Raw genomic sequence first — 23,130 nt, 5'->3', positions numbered from 1 at the left:
CTCATGTAAGTGGAACTATACAATATCTGTCTTTTTGAGACTGGCTTATTTCACTTAGTGTAACGTCCTCAAGGTTCATCCACGTTGTAGCAATGTGTCAGAATCCCCTTCAAACTTTCAAAGGATACTTTGCAAGCTAAATAAAACACATCTCTGGGTCATGAGCTCCTGCTCTGAGGCTGAGCAATAATGGTGTCTCCTCACTGAAGCATCGATCATATCAGTATTTTTAAAATTCTATTTTGAGAATCAGTAACACCTTGACATGATATTAGATCATAGACTGTATCAGCACTCCCTGTGGGACTGCACGGTTTCCTGCAGATTGAACTGGGCATATCACGGGCATTGACATGTATCTGCAGGCACCAATAAGATAGGGGTCCCTGTGACTAGGAATCCAAGGCACTGTGGTCAACCTCTGCTCTCTGCCTGAGGCAGCTCACCTCACAGCTAACTGCACTCATGGGATAAGTGCTCAGAGTACACAGCAAGACACCCAACCAGTCACAGCTATGATTGAGGCCATGTCACTTTGGTTTCCCGAGTAGCAAGCACAAATATCATTAGGCACAAGCAGAGAGCTCTCTGTGGCCAAATCCTCATGGGGCCATGGGTACACCCCCAAAACTGTAAGAAAGCAATAAAGAGGAGCTGCCTCCCACACTCCCAACGAAGGAGCCCAGTAGGATGGAATGCACAAAAAGATAAACGCCAAAGGCCAATGAAGGCATGAACACACCAACACCCAAGCACAGCAACACAGAGGGTCATACTCTGCACAGAATCACAAACAGCTCACCCAGTTTCTGGGCAGGAACCAAGAGTAGCACAACACCCAACAGAAACCAAGCTCTGTCCTCCCATAAGTTCTGCTACGGTGCTTGGTTCCAACCCCTTGGGTTTCCTGAGTTAAGTCTGCTCCACTGCTCCCAATGGGCCCTCAAATACTCGTCTTCTGACCCCCGTTATCTTTACATACTGGCCCAAGCATCATCTCTATGGTTCTTCTACCAAAAGCCCACTTTTGCTGTCCTTGGTTTGCTTCTGGCACACATGTGTTTATTCTGAGTCTTCGAAAAGCCACCTGGGCCACTCTCTCCACCCATACTTTGTATCTTCCATATTTGGTACAGTCCACCTTAAAACCAGAGACTATCAGAGGGCTCTCTGGGTCGACCCACTGCTTTCTTAGATCATTCTCTCAACTTGCATTTGCTGGGCACCTGGGATGCAACTCAACTGTCACCTAAATCCTGGCAAGTCTAGAACTTGTCAGGCACACTGCCTTTACCTGAAGGTACTGTTGGGGGTTAGGGGCAGGCTACAAACACAGACATGAAGCCTGGCTGGAAAACAAAACCTGAGCTCTGGACAGAGGACTGGGCAGGCTGGGGAACCCAGATCCAGAGGAGGTGTTATCACCACAGGCAGATAGATGCTGCTACTAACCTGTGGCTACAGAGCACTGTTCTGGGCTCTTGACACCATGCTGCCACCAAGAATAGTCTGTCTAAGCATTTGTAAGTTGCTTTCCCAATGGGGCAGGGAAAGGGGGTGCCTGCCCCTCTCCAACTTCCAAAGGAGGTGAACTCTTTAGATGAGCCCTCCCACCAAAACACGCAGGGTATTTGCATGCTGCGTACAAAAAACCCAGAAGTCCACTACACTGAAGGAGATGGCCGGAGAACAAAACAAACCCCTCAGCCCTGTGATTTTCTTGCCACTGTAATAGTTCTGTGATCTACCAGCCATTTGCTCTTCCCATACAAAATGACTTCTTTCATCTCCTTTCTTCTCCACTCATCAGACATGGGACTTAGCTGCCCCTGGGAACACCGTCATTATGCATTCCCCTCTGTGCATCATTCATCAGGGCTCGGTAACACCCACAAGCTTTTCCCTTCTTGGACATAACCTTGAGTTCTCTGTGTTCCAGGTGTTCTGCTCTGGGCGTCTGTCCACAGACCCCAGAGGCCCAATGTACTAAGGGCCCTGGTCCTCCATCATTTTGCTTCTCTCATAGCCCATGTCCAGGCCAGTGACCTCCATCCGGCCCTGGGCACAGCCACACAAACCCTGGTCGGGAGGTAATGCTTTACCATCTGTATCCAGAACCTAGAAATGCATATTCTCTTGCTCAATGCCATCCACATAGCCAGCTGTCCTCTTTAAGGTGCCAAATTTCTTGAAGCTGGAAAAGTTCCTAACTTTACCTGCAACCCCAAGGATTGTCGGTTTCCTGCCCAAGACTTTGGAATTCCTCAATGGCTGCCTGAATTAGCAGGAGAACGGTGCAGTTACTCTATGGCTGATGTCATTTCCCTGATGGGATGTGTCTGGGGAGTAATACCCCACCCTGATCAGTCACATCACACCTTCCACGGCAAAGACCATCTCTCATGGTGGGTAGTGGGGGGTGGACAACACACTTCTTCACACCTGTGAATGCACTAAGTAGCTCCAGATTATTCTGTTGTATATAATTCTGAAATGCTGACTGAAAATTGCTAAAAATAGCAATGTGGTAGTTCAAGTTTGGACACTTTTTAATTTCATTAAATGCAAAGATGCAAAGGCATGGGGTATATACAGGTAAAAACGGGTATGTGCGCAGATGGACGTATGATGACAAAGGTCATTTTACCAGTCTCCCTCCCTCAAAGTCAGCTGTGTGTATGTCCACCCAGCCTTTCTGCCTTTGTCCATGACCCTCCTTCACCAGGAATGCTTCTGCCCTCTCTTCAGCCCACTTAATGTGGCCCGGTATCCACAGCCCCATGTATGCCCATCTTCTCAGGGAAACTTGGCCTAAACATGCCTCCCACTACTCACACCTCTTGTCCCTGAACTACAGCACCAAGTCTGAGTCTCAGAGTTAAACCTCAACGATTCAAGCTTCCACAACTTTACTTCCTGCATCTCTAAAGCAAAAGCAGCTTGAACACAGGGCCCAGGCTTCCATCATGCACACGTGCCCCCACCAGGCACCAGTGCAGTGCTGAGCCCGGGCTTCCCGATGTGCTCACTGTGCAGGAGCAGGTGCTCTGCTATTTAAAGATCTCTTTGTGAACTAGACGGGCAAGGTCGGAAGAACCCTGTTTTGGTGAACTGGGGCCTGAGTCACTGACGTTCTCCCAGCTGAGACATCCAGGCTGCCAGGTAGGAAACCGTGGCTCAGAGGCAGGGCAGGGGCAAGGTCGGTTCCTGATGCTGCCCAGAGGCCAAGCCTCTTCCCTCAGGTCAGGTCACAGCATGCCAGCTTTCAGTTTCATCCCTGGCTTCCAGGCAGGAGACAGGAGCACTGGCAGCCCCAAGGCACATGGGAGGGGAAGAGGAGGCATAGTGGGTCCTAGCATTGAGCAACCATCGCATCTCCAGCTTCCCCTTTTCCCACCCCTACAGCCCTGAGCCTCAGGGACAGTATGAGCTGACTGTAATGACTAACACAGTTCTAGAGCCAGCCGAGGGGCTGGCATTTAAGCCAGATAAAGACAAACAGCTGAGGCCAGGGGAAAATGACCCTAACCAAGCACCAGACTTTGGTTCTAAGATTCCCCTGCATGGTAAACATGTCTGTTTCCCACACACCGCCCTTGCCCAGCCTGCAACCTGATCCGCTGCATTAAGTTGGTGGTGGGGTGGGACATGGAGAGCAACGCACAGCTTCAGCTGTGGGGGTTCAGCACTCACCCACTTTGCAATGGGGCAGCCGCGGGAGCTCTTCCCCTCCTTCCCGGTGTAGATGACCTTTTCGATCCGGATGGCTTTCCCCTTCTCTCCATATCTGGAGAGGAAAACAGAAGCCACCATCAGCACAGCAGAACCCCAGAAGAGAACAACTTACAGTAAGAAGGCAAGCCTCAGGTGCTTCAGGTGGGTCTCTCATTACTGCGGGGGTGGGGGTGGGGGTGTGGCAACAGAGAGAGGTCTAAATGTACGTTCCCTGCTCACAGGCTCTGGAGAAACAGTGGGAACTTCCAGGTTCTCAGACCCTGGGTTACCTGCCCCTTCTCTGCTCCCAACCAGCTAGCTCACCTCTGTCCCAGGGTGGAGGGACAGTCAAGCAGAATGCCCCTGATTATCTCTGAGCCTTCAGAAAGGGTCCTGAAACCAAAGGCTAAACATGGGTATTTGTATGCAGCCCTAGTAGCTGAGTCACCCTGGGAGTTAGCTTTTCATAAATTCAATAAACAAAAGAAAATAAGTAGGGTCAACCCCTATTGTTCTCTTTCAATGACTCCCAGCTGACATCTGAACATGAGGAGGAGAAACAGCTGAGGTTGGGGGAAAACGACTCTACTAAGTACAAACGCCAGCTCCACGGCTCCCCCCGACAGCACAAGCATCTGGTTCCTGCACACACCTTTGCTCTGGCGTGCGCACACGTGCACGCACACACACACTCAGAGCCTCAGATCTCTGAGATCATGTAATCAACCACCCCATGTTCAGAGGTGAAGAAACTGTGATCCCAAGAGTTGATTGGACTTGCCCAAGGCCACACATCTATATGGGGGCAATGGTGATTAGGTACAGCCTTGGAAGTCAGACAGACTAAGCCCAAGTGCCAGCCCAGCACCTCCTCACTACATAACTGTGGCCAAATTACCAAACCTCTCTAAGTCTCCTTAGTAAAAATGGTTCCTACCTCCTAGGCTTGGAAAAGATCAAATCATAATCCACAGGGAGTAGATTATTTAAAGTGCTTCAAAGTTCATGGCATGAGGGAAGAGCCCAGTAAATATTGTTTTCAATAATGTAAGAACCACATTATTGAATTCTTATTTTTTATTTTTACTTTTTATTTTAACATTTATTTGTACATATTAGTGGGGTATGGTGTATTGTTTCAATACACGCATATAACATACACTGGGAATCATCTTGTGTTTTAGTTTCAGGTGCAATATCACATCGTGTGCTAATAATGCCCATTTGCCACCTCCTCCTTTCCACTCTTCATGCCTCTATTCTAGTCTCTTGTATCTCTGTACTGACCAAGAGCTTCTGAAGTGCTAGCAGGGATCTTTGATATTTCCTAACTTTACTGAAAATGTTTCCAACAATTCATCGCTGAGTATGAAGCTGGCTGACTTTGGGAAAGAGACAGATTCCATACTTTGAAGGGTACTACTAAGGGTCTCCTGTTCTAAGGACTTTTAATCAAGAATTGACTAGCTTTATCAAATACATTTTTAACATCTAAGGAGATGGACAACTGAATGGTTTTTCTTTTTTGATCAGCTAACACAGTATGCTATTTTGACAGATTGTCTAAACCAAACTATCCTTGTATTTCTGTAATGAATCCAATATGATCATGGCATATTATTTTAATATGCTATTTAGTAGAGTGTTAATACTGTCATAGCTATTACAATTTAAAATACACATATTCTTTATCTCATCCACTCCACTTCTCGGGATCTCTACCTCAGAAATAACTGTCCAAATGCACGAAGATTTAGACACAAGATACTCACCGTCACATCAACAGAAAAATCAGAAACAACTTAAATGTCCAGTATGGGACTGGCTAAAGTATAATAAATGTAATAAATTTTACAATAAATTAATTTCCATACAATGGAAAACTATGTAGCTATCAAAGACCATCAGACAGAATTGTACGTACTGATGTGGGAAGAAATTCAGTGGTGAAAAAGCAAGCTGTAAACAGCAAGTATATTATGATTGACCTCACTTGGATCATAATTTCTCTATATACTTATGTACAGTCTATCTTTGTAAATGCTTAGAAAAGATTAAAAGGTAAGCATCAAACTTTCTAAAAAGGTTTCTTCTGGGAATAATAATTGCTGGAGAGCTTTACTCACTCTTACACTTTTAAAAAAGCCTTTTTGTTTCATTTTTGTAATTGAAAAGGAGCACAAAGATCTTTTTTAAAATGCTGTTCTAAGGTTCTTCTGAGTTCCACATTCTCTGTTTCACTGAAGATCTTAGGAAAGGGGTGAGAAGTGTTTTTGATAATTACAACATTAAAATTCTAAGGCTGTTAGTCCCCTATAGAAAGTGTTTGGAGACAGGACTCTCAAAGTTCATATGGTGTGGTCTGGGATCCAGACGAATCAGATAGTGCTGCTTTTGTTTGGTTCTTGGACAACTTTCATTTCAACAAGCATTTATCAAGAAGCTGCCCACAAGTGCAAGGGCCTGAACCCTCAGTGTGTCTTGCAGATCCCTGTCAGGAAGAACAGCCAGAGGTGACCACACTACTCTCACTGAGACAGGACTACAGCATTCCTCACAGGAGGGTGAGCTGAGGACACCGACTCCAGCTTTCTGACCAGGTCCTTCCCCACCATCACGCCCGTGCGAGAAATGTGTCCTGCAGTGAACTTCACATTAGAGAGCAAATAAAAGGGCCAAGCACTGTCTGACCAGCTAGACTTCTTGGGGTTTTTTTGTTTGTTTGTTTTGTTTTTTGGGTTTTTTTTTTTTTTTTAAAACAGAACTGTGTCTTTGTGCTTAAAGGAAACCAACCAATTCTTGCTTTAGGCTCTTTCTTCCTAAATGTCTTACTTTCCAGCCTATCATGAAGAGGTCCTTCTAGTACACAGATTAACTCCTAAGACTTTAAACTAAATCTGCAAGGGTAGACTGAAACCTTATGTTAGAAGGTAAATGATGATCTTAGCCCATGATTCTCCAAGGATGGTCCCAGGACGAGTGGCATCAGCAGCATCACCTGGGAATTTAGTAGGCACAGAAGCTAGACTCTCGGGTCCCATCCCAGACCTGCTGGGTCAGAAAATTGGTAGGACCCAGCATTCTGTGCCTTCATGAGCCCTCGGAGGATTCAGACACCCAGCTGAGTTTGACAACCACTGCTCTGAAGTTATGCTTCTCCAGGGTTCTCCCTAGCGTACACTAATGAGACCAGTTCCCCCAAAGCTCAGAGGACTTGCTAGCACAGTGTTGGTTCTCTGTTTCTAGAACAAGCATTTAATGACATCCTAGGCTATAGAGAGCCCCATTCCCAGACAGAGCCCACGTGGCTTGGTGCAGCACACCATTCTCAGATGTGGGTTTGAAAACTGACTCCAACTTTTATCTATGGCAATGAGGATCTGGGTACGCAGGAGGTATGAAGCCCATAAATAAATTGGGATACTTTGGGGTTTGCTTTCAACCTCCCCCTCTTTTCTCCAAATCTTCATGAGAAGCTAAAAGCACCACCGTCTCTTTGATTTCAGTTTATCTCCCCTCCCTGCCTTTGGCCAACTCCTGACAGTAGAGTGTCCCTGCAGAGAAAGGGTCAAGGGAGAGGTCTAGACAAAGAGACTGGAGGGACCATTCACAAACCAGACGTCCCACCAGAGGATTTACATCAATCATTCATTCCCTGCCTTGTTCCAGAAAGGGTCTTAAAAAGATGTCCATAAGATAAAAATAACAGGTGATGAAAACTCAGAGTGTAAAGGGGGAAAAAAGACAGATATGTTGGTACATAAAATGCAATCAGTGGGGTTTTGTATGTATCTCTCAGAGATGAGCCTGGAACTTCTTATCATATGAAAATTCATAAAAGCTATTAGAGGCTTCTAAGGGTCATGTCAAAAGAACTCAGGAGTGAACCCGAAGAGGCTCCCATGGGCCAAAAATGAGAAATTACATTCCTCCTAGTGGGGGTACACAAATCTGGCTCTAAGCACACTAGCAGCCAACATAAAGTTGGAAATGCAATCTGTTACATGATTTACAAGGTCCTTAAGATAAAAATAAACTAGTTGCTGAGGAAAAACACAAGTATTCCTGGTCTTGAGAGGAATTCCTCCCTTGGATCAGTTTCTGAAGAATCTACACTTGGCTGTTATTTTTAAAGCAATGAGAAAAAAAAAAGATGACTTTAAATTTTATCACTATCTATTAATTCTTGTTTTCAAAATGTACTCTTCTATAAGTAAAAGTTATTTAGATAGTTACCTGGAAATCTTAGAAAATTGTTACCAAAAAAACCTGGCCCAGATCAAACCTGTACATTGGCTCCCTATGGCAAATGATACTGTTGAGATTTCTTACAAAAATCACTGGCCATTAACGCTACCTGGTCCAACCTAGGAACTATACCACACATGCATATGGGCACGTGCAGGCCAGCATGTACGACACACGTACTGTTTTAAATCTGTTTCATTCTCATGGACTCAGAGAGCCTTTTTAAAGCACATGTGAATTTACAGATTGGGTCTTTGACCAAATGCTTTTCTGACAGGCTATTTTGAATATAAATGTTTCCAGATGGTGTAGGAAATTACGAGTGAGTACCGAGATCACTGTCCTCCATCCATCTTATCTTTTATTCATTCAGAGAAGACGTTACAGTCACTTCACTCAAAAGCATGTCTTCTGCTATACTGACAGGCTTAGTCTGGCTTCCCTGGTCAGACCAAATCTGGTTCCCAAATTTGTGGGAACTCTGAGCCACTCAGCCTTGCATATCTGGATGCACATGTATGAGCAAACATATACTTATGTCTATATAATCTTTGCCTTTGTTAGAATACTAAGGCTTATTATAAAAATGCAATCTGTATAAGTATATGAGATAGACAACAACAGTCCACTCTTTATGTGGTACATATAACAAGCACTATGTGTTTTCCATACATCACTTCAGTTTATTCTCACAATTCTCCTCCAGTATATGTACTTTTATCATCATCTCTACTCTGCAGGGAACACTGAGTCACAGAGAGTAGAGCAACTTACCAAGGACTCAGCAGGAAGTGGCAGGGCCAGGATGGGACCTTAGTCTAGATCCAGCATCTGTGCTCTCAGCCATGAGCTATATTACCTCTCCACAGACTCAAAATCAGAGTATCTACTATCTGCTGTGGACATATACATGAATTTTTAAAGTCTCTGTCTATATGAATTGTTTTAAATAAACAACAAAAACAGAACCATTAAATAAAAACCCTATAGTCTTGAATTTGAATTGGGAGTGTCAATATAAACTCATGATGTATTTAATCAATAAACAATAACAAAATTTTTCTAAAAATCCACAGATACAATGTAGCTCTTTCTACTGAAATGGCCTCAAAACAATGAACAGCCCATTATAGCAATGAGTACCCCTAGAACCCAGAGTCTGTTTTCTAAATACTTTTTCTTTTTTCTTTTTAAAAGATGACTGGTAAGGGGATCTTAACCCTTGACTTAGTGTTGTCAGCACCATGCTCACCAGTGAGCTAACCGGCCATCCCTTATGGGATCCGAACCCATGGCCTTGGTGTTTTCAACACCACACTCTCCCGAGTGAGCCACAGGCCGGCCCCTCTAAATACTTTTTCTGCCAATAAAAAGAGCTAGGACTTTTTGGATAAATGCACAAAATGATCCCAGAACGTCCTGTCATGCAAGAAATCAGGAAAGCTATTAAAGACTCCTAGGATCATGTCAAAAGGATTCAGGAGACAACCTGAATAGGCTCCCACTGTCCAAAGATAAGACATTACATTCCTCTTAGTGAAGGTACAAAATACCACCTATGAAGAGTTTTGGAAAAAAAAAAAAAAAAAAAAAAAGAAAGAAAGAAAGAAAGACAACCTGACTCCAATCAGGCCATTAGATCTAACTACCAATTTACAGTACATATGAGGACACTTCAAAAATTTAGTGGAAAAAAAGAACTGACAGATTATGAGTCTTTCCATGAGCTTTCTGAAGTATACTCATACGGAGAATAGAAGAGCATGTTAAATAATACCATGGGAAAGCTATCAGCAAAATTCAGACTGTGGGAATCTAACTCTATAGGACATATAACCATATAACGACATTTCTTCAATAAAAACATTTCGAGAAAGTGAAAAGGGAGGAGGGGCATGTGGAAAGTGGACCTACAGATTCAAAGAAACCCAGAAGCACTGGAAGTGAGAATCCCATAGTTGACCTCCCACAATATGGATACCAGGACTTCCTTTTTGTACATGTTGTCTAGTACAAGGCAAATGAGAGGTGCTTAAAATCCACACTCGGTTAACAAAACATGCATTTCTCCTTGGACATCTGTGCATCACTCACCGCTCCTCCATGAGTTCCCGGATAGAGGCTACCGTGGGGCCAGATCCCAGGTGAGTATAATATGGACCTTCATCTTTCTCCACTATTTGTTCTGCAGAAACATAACACAACATTATTTGGAGATATCAATTAGTCAACATTAATTCAGAAAGGCATACCACCCATAGGAAAATTAATAAGCACATTACAAAACAGGGAATCCAAATAGTTCATAAACATACAGAAATGTGTTCAACCTCATTAGAAATCAGAAAATACAAATTAAAATCACAATGAAACACCATTACACACTGACCAAATTGGCAAATATTTAAAAATCTGATTAAACCAAGTGTTGTCAAGACTGTGGTCTAACCACTTTGGAATTCAGCTTACTATTATCCAGTAAAGCTAAAGAGTTGCACAATGTATGACCCAGCAACTCCATTTCTAGATACACTCTCCAGACCAGGGGTCAGCAAGCTACTCTACTCCTAGGTAAACACCAAAACAAACTAAAAATGGGGACTCCGGCAGATATTTGTATGCCAGTGTTCATAGCAGCATTAATTCACAACAACCAAAAGGTGAAAACAACGCCAGTGTCCATCAACAGACAATGGATAAATAAAATGTAGTATATTCATACAATGGAATATTGTTCAGTCATACAATGGAATGAAGTTCTGAGACATGCTATAATAGCATGGATGAACTTTGAAAACATTATGCTAAGTGAAACAAGCCAGACACAAAAGGACAAATACTGTGTGATTCCACTGATAGGAAATATCTAGGAGAGGCAAATTCATAGAGACAGAAAGTAGATTAGAGGTTATCAGGGGCTGGGAGGAATGGGGAATGGTGAGTTACTGTTTTAATCGATACAAAGCTTCTCTCTAGGGTGATGAAAAAGTTTTAGAAGTATATACAGTGTTGACAGTTGGACAGTACTGTAAATGTAATTAATGACACTAAACTACACACTTAAACATGATTAAAATGGAAAATTCAGTTATATGTATTTTACCACAATTAAGAAAAAGGAAATGAAATGCTGACACATGCCACAATGTGGACAGACCTTGAAAACATTATATTAAGTGAAAGAAGCCAGATATAAAAAGATCACATATTGTATGATTCCATTCATGTGAAATATCCGGAATAGATAAGTCTATAGAAACAGAAAGCAGATTGGTGGTTTCCAGAGGCTGGGGGGTTGGAGGGAGGGAGGAATGGGGAACAACTTTCTAACGAGTACAAGGATGTACATCTGGAGTGATGACAATGTTTTGGAACTTGACAGAAACGGTGGTTTCATACTCAGGAAAGGATTTTCATAGCCATATCATTTGCAATAGTCAAAACTGAAAACAACCTGCTATGGACTGAATGATCGTGACCCCCCCCGCCCGCCCCAAAATTAACATATGGAAGCCTAATTCCCAATGTGATGACATTTGGACAGGGGGCTTTTTGAAGATAATTAGGTCACGAGGGTGGAGCTCTCCTGTACAGGATCAGCACCCTTATAAGAAGGGACACCAGAGAGCTTTCTCTTTCTACCTGTCTTGGCCATTTGAGAACACGGTGAGGAGGTGGCTGTCTACAAGCCAGGAAGCAAGCCCTCACCAGACACCGTTCTGCTGGTGCCTTGATCTTAGAATTCCCAGCCTCCAGAACTGTTAGAAATAAATGTTCATTGTTTGAGCCATCCAGTCTATGGTATTTTTCTTATAGCAGCCCAAACTAAGACACAACCCATAATCCAGCAACAGTGGAATAGAAAAAGTAGCCATATAATGGAATATATCCAGCAATGAGAATCAACAACCTGCAACAACACGGTTGACCACTACAACATCACAGTGAGTAAAAGCAGCACAACACAGAATACAGTCAGATTCCATTTAAATAATATTCAAAACAGGCACAACTAAACTATGCTGTTTAGAGATCCATAAATCAGTGGCAAAATTACTAGGCTGAAATATGAAATTGCAGATATTCAACTTTTGACCTACAAAAAATGGCAATTACATATGGTTTGACCTTAATATAAAGAAAAGCAAGGAAATCATTAAAAGTCAAGAGAGCGGTTACCTCTGGAGGAGAGGAGAGAAATGGGATTAGGAAGAGTGCACAGGGGACTCCTGGGGGCTGGAAATGGCCTATTTCTTGATCTAGGTGGTGGTTACACAGGTGTTCATTTTATAAATTTTCATAAACTATACACAAATGTTTTGTGTACTCTCCTACGTATAGAATTCACAATTTTTTAAATGTAAAAAAAATTAATTTTGTACCTATTTTATGCAGAACATTATGCTCAGCTTTATGGGGGATGTATTTAAATCTTTCAACCATTTAGAATGTATTTTGGGGAAGGGTATTAAGTATGAACTAACCTTTTTTCCCAGCTGACAGAACACCATGCATTGAAAATTTGATCTTTCCCCATTGGTGTGAAATGCCATTAAGTGTCTTCTTATGTGTGGGTCTTGTCTACCCAACTAGATCATACATTTTTCCAAGGCAACAATCAGGTTGCTCTATATTTACTGATATAAAATGACCTCCAAGATATTTTAAGAGTGTGGAAGGATCCAAATTTTAGTACAGCATGTTTAATATGCTGCAGTTAATGTACACACACAATCACACATACATTGATATGTACACATACACACAACATAAAGGTGTACATATCATTACTGACACTATGAATAGCAGAGTAAGAGCAAGTTTAAACTTTCAGTTGTGTTCTAGTTTAAAAAAAAAAATTGTTCAGCAATGGTGTATGCAGCAGATGAACTGATCAAAGCTGCCCACCACTTACAGCTTCTGCTCATGAAGGCTCTTTATCCCTCCTCACTGTCCTGGGTCAGGCTCATGCCTGAATTATTGTCATGGTCTCCTAACAGCTGGTGTCAACCATGCTAAGTCATCCTACCCAATACCACCAGTTATACTGCCCAAACAGAAATCTGTCACAACACTTCCCATTGATGACTCCATACTAGACAGAAGACAGAATCCAAAGCCAGCGCACAGTCCACAAGGTCCTGCCACTTGTTTTTTAATTGCGCACACCCCCAGCCTTGCATCCTACCCCAGCCACCATGGGCTCCTGCCACACAACTGCTCAGGATCCCCGTGTCTTTAAACATGTTTTCTCATTGACAACAGTGCCTTCCTTTATTTCTCCCTCTGGAAAAACTCACTTCTGCAGGCCTAACTTAAATGTCATCTTTTCTGCAAAGACTTACTGGACTTGTTTAGGCTCGTTTCCCACTGGATTCCCACAGCCCCTTGTACACAACAGCAATATCAAGGCATGTTACCATGATACATTATATAACTGTTAATGTGGCACAGAAAAACAATCATGAAGCTTGCAGACAGAGCTGGGAAACTTCGACAAGTTACCTTCCCAACTCTCTAATCCTCATGCCCTCATGTGTAAAATACATAAATGGCTTAGGGTAGTATCTGGCGCATAACATGAATTCAATAGGTAGCTATTGCTCAGGCTCTGCCAAACAAATTGCATGATTGTGGGCAAATTACACAAAATTTATGAGACTTAAAGTAGTTTAAAATAATGTTTTATACATTATAAAATTGTTGAGGATTACATGAGATGTAAGGCACCAGTGCTTAACAGTTTTATGAATGAATATTTTCAATTAAAGAGTTAAAAACTACTTGCTCCCAATATGTACTATTTTAAACCATAAAATAGAGAGGATTACAGAAGTATGCATGTGAAAAGGGGGGAGGGGAGGAGGCCAAGGGGGAGCAGGGGAGAGTGGGGAAAGGAGGGAAAGAAAACATCAAAATGGGTGTTGGAGGCAGTGGTCTGAAAGCTCTTTATAGGTGTTAGGAGAACGCATGGTATACAGAAAATAGAACAGGAGAATATGCCAGAACTTCTGGGCTCTGTTCCAGTTTCTATTGCCTGGAGAAAACTCAAAGTAATGGATTGACTGTGGGTCTTACACTGGAACATAACGCAGCTTTTGGTGACTACCTTCTGTCCCAAATCAGAAGAACTCAAAACTCACATGGTTAGGGGCAGAGAATGGGAGATTTTCAAGGAGAAAATGCAAACTAAATCTTGGCAACTCCAGCCCAGCAGCTGGGAAAGAACATATGAAGATCTAAAACCACGCCAACCTGGAAACTGGCTGGTTGGCTTTCTCTGGGAAGGCCACTAAAACACAAAGAACAGACACAGCTCTAAGCACCAAACAAAACCAAAGCTACATTTAGCAGTTTACAAGGCAGCCCAAGAAGTCTCTTAAAAGCATAGTTTCTCTTAATTATAACCCTCTCTCTGCATACATGTCTGCATAGGGGAGAAGATATCCTATGGGAAGAAATTTGACTTACAATAAAGTACGCTTAGTTACACAAGTTGAGCATCCCTAATCCAAAAATCCAAAATCTGATACACTCCAAAATCCAAAACTCTTTGAGTGCTGACACCCAAAGGATATGCTCACTGGAGCATTTAGGTTTCAGATTTTTGGATCAGGGATGCTCAGCCGGTTACGTATCTGCAAGTACTCAAAAATCCAAAAAAATCCAAAATCTGAAACACTTCTGGTCCCAAGCATTTTGGATAAGAGATACTCAACCTGTAAAACTACTATCATGTACAAATTTAATTATCCATATATATGTTTATATATGAGGATATATTCCTCTCTGTGTGTATATATATAGATATATACACTATCAATTTCTTATCATGTAAATGTATCATTTTCATTAGTTTTTGCTTTATATATTCAATGTTATACATGGTACTTAAAGTTTCCTGAGTTAGGAACTAAGATAGTAAGTATAAGAGAAAAGAGGTACAAGTACAAAAGTGAAAGAAGTTCAGTAAAAATCCTGTATTGTTAACTTAAATTATAAATATCATTATGAACTTGAGTTTTGTTCACTAAAAGAGCACAAAGGCAATGACACTCTAGTAGATACGAACACCCCTAGCTCACTGATTTTGAAATACCATTATCTATCAAAAAGTACCATGTATCCTTGGAGGAATGATTAATTCAAGATCTAAGGCAGGAAAAGTACTGTGTGCTCTGGACATCTTGTTATGGAAAAGCAAAGAGTGACTGGGGGTGGGGAGCAGGCCTGAAGGGGCTTCCCATTGGACAAATTTGGGACAATCTTAGCAAAAAGAATGACTAAAACACATTAAATATATAAATATCTATGAGCCCATAATGATGCTTAAAAAAAAAAAAGGAAGGGGAAAAAAAGACAAACCCAAACCTTATTTGCCACCATTGAAGGTGACTGTTCATTTTATTTGCTATAGTATGCACGATTTTATTAGGTACCCTTAAAAGATAAAACTCTGCCATTTAAACCATCATGACAATGCTTTACATATCACTTAAAATTTTCACCTTATACTTATTGAAAAAGCTTTCATACTTGTTTAGACAGATCTTACATATCACTCTATATACATAAAAAGAAAAATATAAGCTAAATTAATGGGTTGCTGCTTTACAACAATATTTGGAATGTGGTCACCTGACCCACCACAAACTTTTGCTTCAAATTTATGCCCTGAAGCTTAGTTTCCATGTTATTTTGCACACACGGTAACTTTTTGTTCCAATGCTGAATTATACTGTACTCTTTTTGAAGACATTTTAAATAGCACTTAAACCTAACACATGTAATACTAACAATAACTCAATTAAAGAAATGACAATATGAAAAGTTATGACCGAATTCATATGTGGTCAGGTGTCATAACGGCTGCCTGGTCAGCAACTAGTGTAAGACATCATTGATTACAAGCCATATCCTAACCTCAGAGATGTTAAAGATGTTTTTAAAAAATATACACATACTCACAGGTCTTCCAATTGATGAAATGTGACATTAAGCCAACTCTTATACTGCATTCTGTTATTGATAATTAAAGGGAAAATCATGCATTATCTTGGCTTTGTGACAGAAGTAACCAAATGATAAAAAAGAAAAGCACTTTTTTTTTTTTGGCTAAAACACTTAACATAAGATCTACCCTCTTGACAAGTTTTTGAGTGCACAATATGGTATTGTTAACTATGGGCACTATGCTGCACAGCAGATCTCTAGAACTTATTCATTTTGTATAAATGTAACTTTATACACATTGAACAACTCCCCATTTCTCCCTTATCTCACCCCCCTGGCAGTCACCATTCTATTTTCTACTTCTATAAGTTTGGCTATTTCAGATACCTCATATAAGCGAAATCACACAGTTTGTCCTTCTGTGACTGACTTATTTCTCTTAGCATATCTTCTAGGTCTGTTGATATTTAGAAAAATCCCAGGTATTAAATGTAAAAGAGAATGGCAGAATTAGAAAATCAACACTTTGCAACCCCTAATGAAAAATACACTTATTTAAGGATCATCAATAGATAAGAAACCATTAGATCAAAGATTGATGGAAAACTGGATAACCACATAGTGACAAACTATTGCTCCACAGATTACTTGCTAGACACAAAGGGAAGAAAGTAAACTTACAATGGTAAGACGTGGTTCTCACCACCATAACCTAGTGATCAACTTGTCATCATTAACAGTGGGATGATCAGAGCACTGGATGTGATGTAACACAAGGAACATGGCATCATCCATTTATGTATATAAAATGTTTTGCCTAAACCTAATCAAGTATTTGGATCTAACTTTCAGTCCACAGGAAAATACAAGGACACAGGAATAAGTTAAGCAACATCACAAATCTAGAAAAGTGATGGGACATCATGTAAGACAACCATCCCTGTTCTCTTCAACAACTGTGGGCATGGATTTGCCTTCCTTTCCTGCAGTGCTTCTGCCAAAACCAACATCTGTGGACTTAGGCAATGCTGTACCATGCGTAGCATTACAATTAAAATTCATTTTGCAGCTACTGAAATGTGGCAATGGGCTTGTACTGTTATGATGTCAGAAAGGTGACGATACATTGCAAGATTCAGGTAATGTTCTATAAAAATGCAATATCTGCATCAGTGACCAATATATGGTTTTGTTCTTGGCACAGCAAAATAAGGTTTATTAACCATGTTGGTGTTATTTAATGCTATTAATCTTAAATTCAACAGATGAGTTTACCCTGTTTACATTTATTGTTATAACATATATTTGATCTCCCATTTTATGTTTTCCATGTTTATATGCTTCCTTGCTTGCTTGCTTTCCCACCTTTTGCTATAGACTTTATATTTTATTTTATTTTCCCTTGGTAATTTAGAAAATATATAGTATGTTTTGGTAATGCTAATGGTATTTTTACAAAGAAGTTAGAACCTCTATAATTTCTCCCACTCCTTCCTTTACTTTACCTCCTGCTTTTTGCTGGTACCCCTTGTGAACATATCCCTCCTCTATTATAAGTTAAGATGTTTAACATAAAAATACACTTATTTTAAGTAGAGTGAAAGTAAATTACCTTTTGTTTTAGAAAAATAATTATCAGTTATTTAAATTTAGAATTTACATTTGAACAGAATCAGCGTTCACTATCAGCCCCTTCATACCACAACTTCCTCATCTATTACTTATTTTGATTCATCTACAGAAAATTTGAGTTCTTGTATATGTGGAAATGTTTTTATGAAGTCTTTTTATATGAATAGTGACTCATTTGGGCATAGAATTCTTGGGTCGAAATTTTTATCTCAATATCTACTCTGAGGACTGCAATACATACATACAACCAAGGACCCATATCCAGAATAAAAAGCCCTTACCAATCAATAAGAAAAAGAAAACATAGTAGAGAAATAGGCAAATTACCTGAAAAGGCACTCTACAAAAGAGAGCATATGAAAAAGTGCTCAACTTCATTAGCCATCAAAGAAATGCAAATTAAAGCCACAATGAGATACTATTATACACCTACCCAAAGGTAAAAAGACTGTTACCATTCACTGGTGAGGATGTGGAGCAATGCTGATGGGACTTTAAATTGTAACCATTTTGGAAAACTAATGGTACCTACTAAAGCTGAACACACACAATTTCAGTCCTAGGTATATACTTAACAGAAGTATATAAATGTACACATAAATGCACCAAGAGACATGTATAAGAATGTCTTATACTGGCTTGATTCATAATAACCTCAAATTGGAAACAATCCAAAAGACCATCAGCAATCTAGTGAATTGTTGTATATTCATAAAATGGAATACTGTACAGCAATGAGAATGAACGATAGGTACTGCTACATACAACACAGATGACTCTCACAAGCACATCCCTAAGTGAAAGCCAGAATATAAAAGAACACCTACACATGTATGCATGATTCTATAAATATGAAGTTTAAGAAGAGGTAAAACTGATCAGTGTGGTTACAAGTTAGAAGAGAATAGTGACTTTAGGACAGGAGTTGGCAAACATTTTCTGTTAAGGGCCAGAGAGTAAACATGTTAGACTTTGCAGCGCAAATAGTCTCGGTGGCAATTACTCAATTTTGCTTTCGTAGAGCAAAAGTAGCTATAGACACTACAAGTGAACATGGCTATACTTCAATAAAATTTTATTTACAGACCCTGAAATTTGGGTTTCATATAAATCTTCATGTGTCTGAAACATTATTCTTTCGATTTTTTTTCAACCATTTAAAAATATAAAAACCATTTTTACTCACTTATGTGGACCAGATTCAATCCGCAGGCCGTAGATTGCCAACCCATGCTTTAGGGGACCAAGTAGTAAGTAACCTGGTGGGGGATGAGAGGGCTTCTGAGGTGCTGGTTAAAGGTGTGTTCTGCCAGTTACACAAGTGTGTGCCTTTTATAAAACTGTATTGATCTATACGCTTAAGATTTACAGTAGCCTCCTCCTATCCATGGTTTTGTTTTCTGCAATTTCAGTCACCCACAGTCAACCACAGTCCAAAAATGTTAAATGGTAATAAACAATTCACAAGTTTTAAATTGCACACTGTTCTCAGTAGCATGATGAAATCTCATGCCGCCCCGCTCTGTCCAGCCTTAGACATGAATCATCCCTTTGTCCAGCATATCCACACTATAGATGCCTGTTAGTCACTTACCAGACATCTTGGTTATCAGACTGAAAAAACATAGCATGAGTATATACAGGGTTCAGTACTATCCATGGCTTCAAGAATCCACTGGGAGTCTTGCAATGTATCCCCCATGGATAAGGGGGAATGCTGTACGTACCTTCATATATGTGTATTTCGATAAGAAGAATGTTTTTAAAAAGTGCTTTAAAAAAGTAAAAAAAAAAAAAGCTTGTTAAAAAAAAGTATATGTGACCAACGTGATTTTTTTCTGGCTAATTAGTAGGTGATTCTTCATCCTTGAAATTCAGTAACTTCACCAGGATCATCATTTGTCAATTTTTACTCATTTTCCCTGGGATGTGACAAATCCTTACCAAAAAATTTTCATGTCAGAAAAGTTTTCTATTCTGTCTTTGACTCTTACCTTTGTTCAGTTTGTTCCACACACTCTGCTGGGAACACCAACGAATGTTCCCAACGTGTCCAACAGAACGAATCTGTGTATAGAATTCTTACTGTCTCTCCTCTGTATCCCTTATTTCCACTCTGACTATGCTCGTCTCTGTTTTCTCCTGTTTTTGAGTGATAATTCAAGCTTTTCCCTTTTCCTCACTGATTTTTTTTTTTTTTTTTTTTTTGTGACTCTGATTCTGCTTTTTGCAGCTTCTAATGCAGGTTGTTTTTGCAGCTGGCCAGTGCAGGGATCTGCACCCTTGACCTTCATATTATTACACCATGCTCTAACCAACTGAGCTAACCTGCCAGCCCTAAGGCAGTTTTAAGTGCTTTGTAAATAGCATGATGTTCTGCAACATAACCCATAACTTGTGATTTCTTTGTAACTTTAGCACCTCATCTTTCACTTCTGATTTCACAGTAAACATTTTCTTCAACTCCCCTGGAGACGTAAATCAGTTATATAAATAATTCTTATATTTTCTAATGTAAATTTCCATATTAAATTATATGAGATTATATTAATCCCTCCCCTTAACCCACTGAATCTGAATGGGTATCATGGTGGATGTTTTGGTTTGTTTGTTTGTTAATTAATCTTTTGATGGGGGAGTCTATCTCTAGGGTTTCTCCCTTTCATCATGATTGACATTTTGCACCAGACAATTATTTGTTGTGGGGTCTGTCCTGTGTGTTGTGGGAGGCTCAGCAGCATACCTGGACTCTAGATGCCAGTAGTACTATACTAGTTTTGACAACCAAAAATGTCCTCCAGACATTGCCAATGCCCATTCCAAGGACAGGGACAAATTAACCCTGAGCTGAAAGCCACTGGTCTATACTCATCTGTCCAAATATAAAGTAGGTAGAATCTCCATACTACTATTTACCTGGACCTTGCTTAAATCCTTCCCTTAGAATTTAAGCTAGAAAATTTGGTGTAGTAGAGGTTTCAATGATCAGTTCAAAGGTCCTGCAGTCTGAAAGGGATCAGGAGGAATTGGAGCTGTGGACAGGTGCAACTCGAAATTTCATCTGCAAGCACTCCGTTGGAGCCAATGCCTCTAAATTTGTGTTTCGTGTGTTGAGGACTGACGACAGACGCGCTAGGATTTTGGTTTATTCCCTCAAAAGGGAGTGAGCTGGTTACTCTGATAAGACATCAAGTTAAAATAAAGCCCTACATTTGGCAGGATTTTTGTTTGGTGGTTCAGCAAATATTTTTTCTCTGCACAATGGCCTTTGTTTTGTGCCCAGATACAAGGCTGGCTCCTAGGATATGGCTTCCCATCTCTCTATCCAACAGTCCTCAGCACAGACCTTATCCCCATTAGAAGTTGCAGCAAAGGGGAAAGTGACCCGCTTGCATTCCTTACTTTCTAGAGAGCATGCCTTCTAGACGGGTGGTCTGCAGCCCATTTCTCCAAGTTTCGGGGTCTCCCTAGGCCTCCACTATTGTTTTCCCAAAACTGGGAGTTATTTATTCCTCTCGTGTCATCTTTTATTTTAATTCAATTTGACCTTAAACTGGCAGGCAGCCTTTGGAATTCATGGTTTAAGATTGGGGTTATTCCCTAATTTCAGTTGATAAAAGTTTTCCTGCTATTTTTGTTTCTTTGGGTTCCTTTCACCAGGTTTCAGGCTAAGTCAATGTTTTTCCTTTGGATTCCCAGTGTAATATTTCTTCCTTCTCCATACAGGTAAATTGACATAGCACGAAAATGGCTCAATTCTTCTTAAAGAATTTAATTTTTCTTAAGGGATAATCTGTTTTATGTCTCGTTTTGAAGTGAGAGAAGTGAAGTTTTTCCTAAAATACATAGGGAGAGCTCAGGAGAGCAAGATCCAATTTTTGAGAAAATTCTGGTTATATGGCTCTAGGTGTTTTTCTTAAACCTGTGCACTTAATTTGTATACTCATTAAAACAGAAAAATATGCTATGTTCCACTTGCTGATAGCAGAAAGGATACATTTCATTCTCTCCCCAGTAAGAGATACTAAACACAGGAAACTACTCATTACTACCTAAACTGAAAGAAAGATCCTTAATTTTAAATGAAACTTCCACCTTTCCCTCTCCCTTTACATAGACTAGGGCAGCCACACTTTCCCAATGGGGAAACTCATGGCCATGGATACAAATGGGAGCTCAACCAAAGCATTCTTTTTTTTTTTTTTTTTTTTTTTATGACTTTGGTACAGAGAACTGGTTGATAACTGGTGTACAATTAATGCATAGATATTAAGATCACATAAAGGTTCTATTTTTACCTATCCTACGTTTCCAAACAATCCTATATAATGCTTCAGTATCCTGATGTGATTTTAGTGGACTTGAAGCTAAATGGCTTAAGATTATACAGCTAATTAGATTCTACCTCCATGACAATTAGTAATTGACTGCTATCAAAATGCCCCTGATAGCCACAAATCCACAGCAGTGGGCAGGGAGACGATTGGGCCCTACCCTGGATTGGGTATGCTAGATGATTTTTTTTTTTTGAACACTAAAATCTCAGATTGGCTGCCTGACAGTCCACAGGCAGGATGCTGGGCCTGCTGTTAGTAGATATAAATACCTTTATTATAATGGGTACATTCACTAACGACAAAAATTAAAGGTAAGGAGATCATGCCTACACTGATCAGACACCTTTGTAGAACTTAAATAAGGAGGTAGAATAAGGTTGACCAAAAAACATGTAGAGTACTTGCCATACACTCAACACTAGTCTAGATGCTTTAGAAACACAGCATGCAGTCCCTGCTCTTAAGGAAACCGAGATTTAATTGCAAAGACTAGTGCACATAGAACAATGTAAGACAAAGAATAATCCAGCATTAAATCTTGACCCTTCCTCAGCACTGATGCTGTTAGCCTTCCCTACCTTTACACCACCTGTTGGTTCTTGAATGCCTCTTCTCAATTTTTTCCCACACCTCCTTCACAGCTCCTGTTTGAGCTCCTCTCCCCTAGATGCTGGTATCCTTCATTCTTGATATTCTTCTCCATCTACATATTCAGCCTGGTGAAATGACCACAACTGAAACTTCAACTACCATCAGTTCGCCAAAGAACCTCCAATTCAGAGATTCAACTAGACAGACTCTGCCAGGTCCCACAGATGTCTCAAAGGCTAGATGTCCCAATGTGCTTCCCGCCCAGTATTTCTAATTTCAGTGAATGGCACACCATCCACCCAGTCGCCCAACCTGGAACTTCAGGAGTCACCTGTGACTGTTCCTTCTCTCTTACTCCTACATCCAACTGGTCACTGAAACAGTCAGTTCTTTTTCTTTCTCTTATTCCCGCCCCCATCACTCTCTTAGCTCAGGCACCCATTATTTATCACCTAAACTACACCTGAGCCTGCAAACCAGTTTCTCTGCCTTTGGTATCATCCCCTTGTCCCCTGAAACTCTCCTCTCCAGCCACTCCCAGTCTCTCATCTAACACACCAGTCATACCAGAACTACTTGTATATCCCCACGTCCTCTCATCTCCATGTGGTTTTCATCTCCATAATCTTCATATCCCTTTGCCTAGCACACACTA

General features: G+C 40.5%; 1 protein-coding gene and 1 long non-coding RNA gene across 3 annotated transcripts in view; one reads left to right on the top strand and one right to left on the bottom strand.

Moving 5' to 3' along the window:
• TET3 (tet methylcytosine dioxygenase 3) overlaps positions 1-23,130 on the bottom strand; it is a 90,980-nt gene that overhangs the window by 14,473 nt on the left and 53,377 nt on the right. For both annotated transcript variants that reach the window (XM_063078370.1, XM_063078371.1), the window contains exons 4-5: positions 10,057-10,147; positions 3,694-3,787 (exon numbers count right to left, since the gene is read on the bottom strand). In XM_063078370.1, the coding sequence (XP_062934440.1) occupies positions 3,694-3,787; positions 10,057-10,147 (185 nt within the window). The remainder of the gene's footprint in view (positions 1-3,693; positions 3,788-10,056; positions 10,148-23,130) is intronic.
• On the top strand, positions 3,074-6,401 carry LOC134362940 (uncharacterized). The gene is made up of 3 exons (XR_010021668.1): positions 3,074-3,162; positions 3,746-3,876; positions 6,202-6,401. It is a non-coding gene; the product is annotated as an uncharacterized LOC134362940 (long non-coding RNA).

Source organism: Cynocephalus volans, chromosome 14, assembly GCF_027409185.1.
Source record: "Cynocephalus volans isolate mCynVol1 chromosome 14, mCynVol1.pri, whole genome shotgun sequence".
Taxonomy (NCBI): domain Eukaryota; kingdom Metazoa; phylum Chordata; class Mammalia; order Dermoptera; family Cynocephalidae; genus Cynocephalus; species Cynocephalus volans.
The sequence above is the reverse complement of the archived record's forward strand: the minus strand, read 5'-3'. Positions and strand labels throughout refer to the sequence as shown.